The sequence below is a fragment of the Peromyscus eremicus genome, chromosome 3 (assembly GCF_949786415.1).
Source record: "Peromyscus eremicus chromosome 3, PerEre_H2_v1, whole genome shotgun sequence".
NCBI classification, from domain to species: Eukaryota; Metazoa; Chordata; class Mammalia; order Rodentia; family Cricetidae; genus Peromyscus; species Peromyscus eremicus.
Window position 1 is genome coordinate 31,709,096 of NC_081418.1, and position 3,778 is coordinate 31,712,873.

Below are 3,778 nucleotides of genomic sequence, written 5' to 3' on the forward strand. Positions count from 1 at the left end.
CTGGGAGATGAAGGCGGGCCCATTGTCTGACCCCAATACCTGGGGCATTCCATACCTGGGAAAGATGTCATCCAGGAGTTTCTTGGTTACCACGTTAGCAGTCTCCTTCTTGGTAGGGAAGGCCTCTGTCCATCCTGAAAAGGTGTCTTCCGCCATCCGGAGGGCCTGGGTTAGCGCAACCAGTTCTGCCTTTTGGGCCGATGTACCGGGTGGCAGCGGCGAGGCCCAAATTACCTCTGATTCGGTGGTGATGGCTGCTCTGGCCCTCCGTTCTCCTTCTTGGAGGAAGCTGCTCCCATTCGTGAACCAGATGAAATCTGTCCAGATGCCAGCTGAACCTTTCTCTCGGTGGTCCATTCCCGGTGTCCATCAAGAAGGTTACTGGCTGCCCCCCGATCTTGAGAGTTATCCTAGGCTCAGGGGGGGGGGGGGCTCCTGGCCTTGACTTCCCTAATCCTCCAGATTAAGGAGGTCCGTGGCCCTTGGCTTAATTCTCCGAGACCCTTGAGGTTTCCTTGGGCAGTCATGAGCCCAATGTCCCTTCTCTTTGCAGTAAGCACACTGGTCTTTGTCAAGCGGTATCCTTCTTTGATCTCCCATCCTAACTCCCTCTCTGCCCTGTCCCTGAAATATTACAGCGGCCAGGACTTTACTTATTTCTCTATGATGTTTCCTATCCCTTTATCCTGTTTCTGCCATATCCTCTCCTCCCGCTCTTCGGGAGTTTCTCTATGATCTTCTCTCTTTATCCTTTCCAGGTTCCTCTAACTTCCTCTCACCTCTTCTCACTTGCCTTTTCTGTGATCTACTCTCTTCCACCTTACATTCCCTTCTTTTCTTTTGCTTTCTTCTCTATGACCTCTTCTGTTTATCCATTCCACGTCCCTCCATTTTCTACTCCCATCTTCTCTCTTGCTCTCTTCTCTATTGTCTTTTCTTTAACCTTTCCACGTCCATCCACATTGCTCTCCCCTCTTTTATTAAACATTTTCTCTGCTTCTTTCAATAAATCTAACAAACTGAATGAATGCAATCCCTCTAGTCTCTGTAATTTGGCCCTTATATCTGGACTTGACTGATAGATGAAAGACAAGATGACGCCTGGCGCCTGTCCTGGATCTTCTGGATCATACGGGGTATACATCCTATAGGCTTCTCTGAGTCTTTCTAAGAATGCTGCCGGTGTCTCATCCTTTCCCTGAATCACATTTCTAACCTGAGCCAAATTGGTAGGGCGTCTAGTAGCCCCCCGGAGACCCGCTAAGAGCAACTGGCGATAGAGACGTAGGTTCTCCCTACCTTCTGGGGTCATGAAGTCCCAGTTCGGGCGGGTGAGGGGAAAGGCTGCATATTAGGCAATTGGGTGGGTCTTCCATCGTCTCCAGGAACCTGCTTCCGAGCCTCCAAGAAGACTCGCTGCTTCTCCTCCACAGTCAGGAGGGTCTGCAATAACTGCTGACAATCCTCCCACGTAGGCTGGTGGGTCATTAAAATGGACTCAATCAGGTTAGTCAAGGCAACAGGGTCCTTAGAGAAAGGAGGATTATGCTGCTTCCAGTTGTAAAGATCAGAGGCCGAAAATGGCCAGTATTGGAGCTGGTGATTGGGGCCCTCCCAGAGGGGGAAGGCCCTGGATTCTTTAGCTGGTTCTTTGCGCTTTCCTCGGAGGCGACCGGCAATTGGGGAGGGAGCCGGAGAGGAGCGAGTCGGAGTGGAGGGAGCCGGAGAGGAGGGAGCCGCCAGCAGTTCTGGTGCCGCTGCGGGGGCCGCCGGGGGTTCTGGCGCCGCTGAGGGGGCCGCCTGTTCCCCTGTTCCCCGATTCCCCGGGTATGGCGGTGGGTCCTCTGTCAGGAAGTCAATAAGAGGTGTATTGGGGTCAGGGGGAAGGACAGGGGTCTTAGGGGGATCCTTTCGTGGGAGAACAGGGTAAAGGGAGGAGGCAAGCGTGAGGCTCAAGGGGGTGGTGACAGTCTGTCCCATGGCTGTTTCTAGGAAGAGAACGGTTAAACAGAAAACGAAAAAAACGACAGACAAACACAAATAAAGCTAACACGCGCTGCATGGCTTCGGTTCCAAACCGAAAGCAAAAACTCAGAAGGAAAGTGCGAGGGTCCGGACCCCTCGTCTCCTACCAACACCACGTATCCCTCGGATACGTGAGTGGCCCTGAAAAACCGTGCCCCTGAGGGGACTTCAGACACCCGTGGAACATCTTCCAGGGTGCTGGTGGGCGAAGTCAGAGCTCGTCAGCTCCTTCAGCCCCACCGCCACAGACAGATTACCAGATGCACACAGACAGACGAACAACACTCAGACAAGACAGGGAAGACATATACCGAGGCCGGCCGGCTTACCTCCTGATGGTGGGTCGGTGGTCCCAGGGAGGGGTCTCTAATCTCGGTGGGACCTCCAATGAAAGACCCCCGGAGGAGATCTTCCCTCAGGAGAGACCCCAAGTCCAAGGAACACACCGAAACCACGGATCAGATGCAAACAGCAAGAGGGTTTATTCAGATACACAGGTACCCGGGGCGACCAAGTCTCTCGGAGGACTTGCGCACCCTCCTTGGGTAAAGGGGACTTTTTATAGGATCCCAGGGGCAGAGGCACGGTTACAGAAGCGAGAAGCATAGTTACAGGGTTCCCATTGGTTGATTCAAAGAAGGCCAGGGTGAACTTGGGGACATATTTTTAATTTTCGGAAATTTGATGTGTGTGGCTGACTTGGCCTTGGGGGTGCTTTCCCAGCCCAACTGTTTATTCCCCAAGGCCAAGTGGCCAATCAGAGATATCTTATTTTGACTCAATGGTTACTTTCCCAGGGCGGGTGTTTCCTTGGTCCCAGGCTTTTGCACCTGGCTGATTACGGTTTATGCCAAGTGGTTTATCTAAACGTACATTTTGCAGTTAGGCCAAGGACGCCCTGTTTTTCTGGTACTTGCCTCGCAGAATGGTGTTTCTTATGCTAAGTAAAAGCCTGCTATAAGCGGGGTCTTTCAACATATAGGCAGAGGGCCTAGGTCAGTCCCATGCAGGCTCCCTGGTTGATGGTTCATTTTCTGTGAGCCCTTATGAGCCCAGGTTAGATGATTTTGTGAGGGTTTCTTTTTTCTTTTTTTTTTTGGGGTGTGTGTGTGTGTGTGTGTGTGTGTGTGTGTGTGTGTGTAGTGTCCTTGACCCCTTTGCCTCCTATTCTGCAGGATTCCCTGAGCTCTGCCTACTGTTTGGCTGTAGGTCGGCATCTGTTTCCGTCAGTTGCTGGACAATATCTCTCTGATGACAACTGGGCTAGGCACCAATCTGTGAGTACAGCAGAATATTGCTAGGCATCATTACATTGACATCTGTTTCCCACCAGTCATGTTTGGTTCTATGCTAAGCTTCTGGGTCATCCAGTCCGTGGGTTCTAGAGCTCTAGGCAGTGTTAGTTATAGGCTTACTCTCCTGGCATGGGTTTTAGGTTAGACCAGTGTTTGGTTGGCCACTCCCCCAATTTCTAGACCACCCTAACTCCAGCCTCATCATAGTCAGGACAGACCGTAAGCTGAAGATTATGTGGCTGAGTAGGTTTCCCACTCCCTCTACTGAAAGTCTTGCCTGATCACAGAGATGGCCAATTCAGGCTATGTATCCACTCTTTCTAGGAGTCTTAACTGGGGTTGTCCTTGTAGACTCCTGAGAAATTCCCTTGTGCCGTGTTTTTACCTGACCCTGAAATGCCCCCCCCCCGCTTTTCTAGCAGTCTTTTTCAGTACTCTTCCCCCCATACCCCCACAAT

At 51.6% G+C, this 3,778-nt stretch overlaps 1 protein-coding gene across 1 annotated transcript; it reads right to left on the reverse strand.

Moving 5' to 3' along the window:
• Window positions 1–852: 852 nt before the first annotated feature.
• On the reverse strand, window positions 853–1,980 carry LOC131905613 (uncharacterized). Its single transcript, XM_059256462.1, is given in 2 exon segments — window positions 853–1,350; window positions 1,353–1,980. Coding segments are annotated over 2 exon segments (1,110 nt in total). The 3' UTR covers window positions 853–868.
• Between the last annotated feature and the right edge of the window lie 1,798 nt (window positions 1,981–3,778).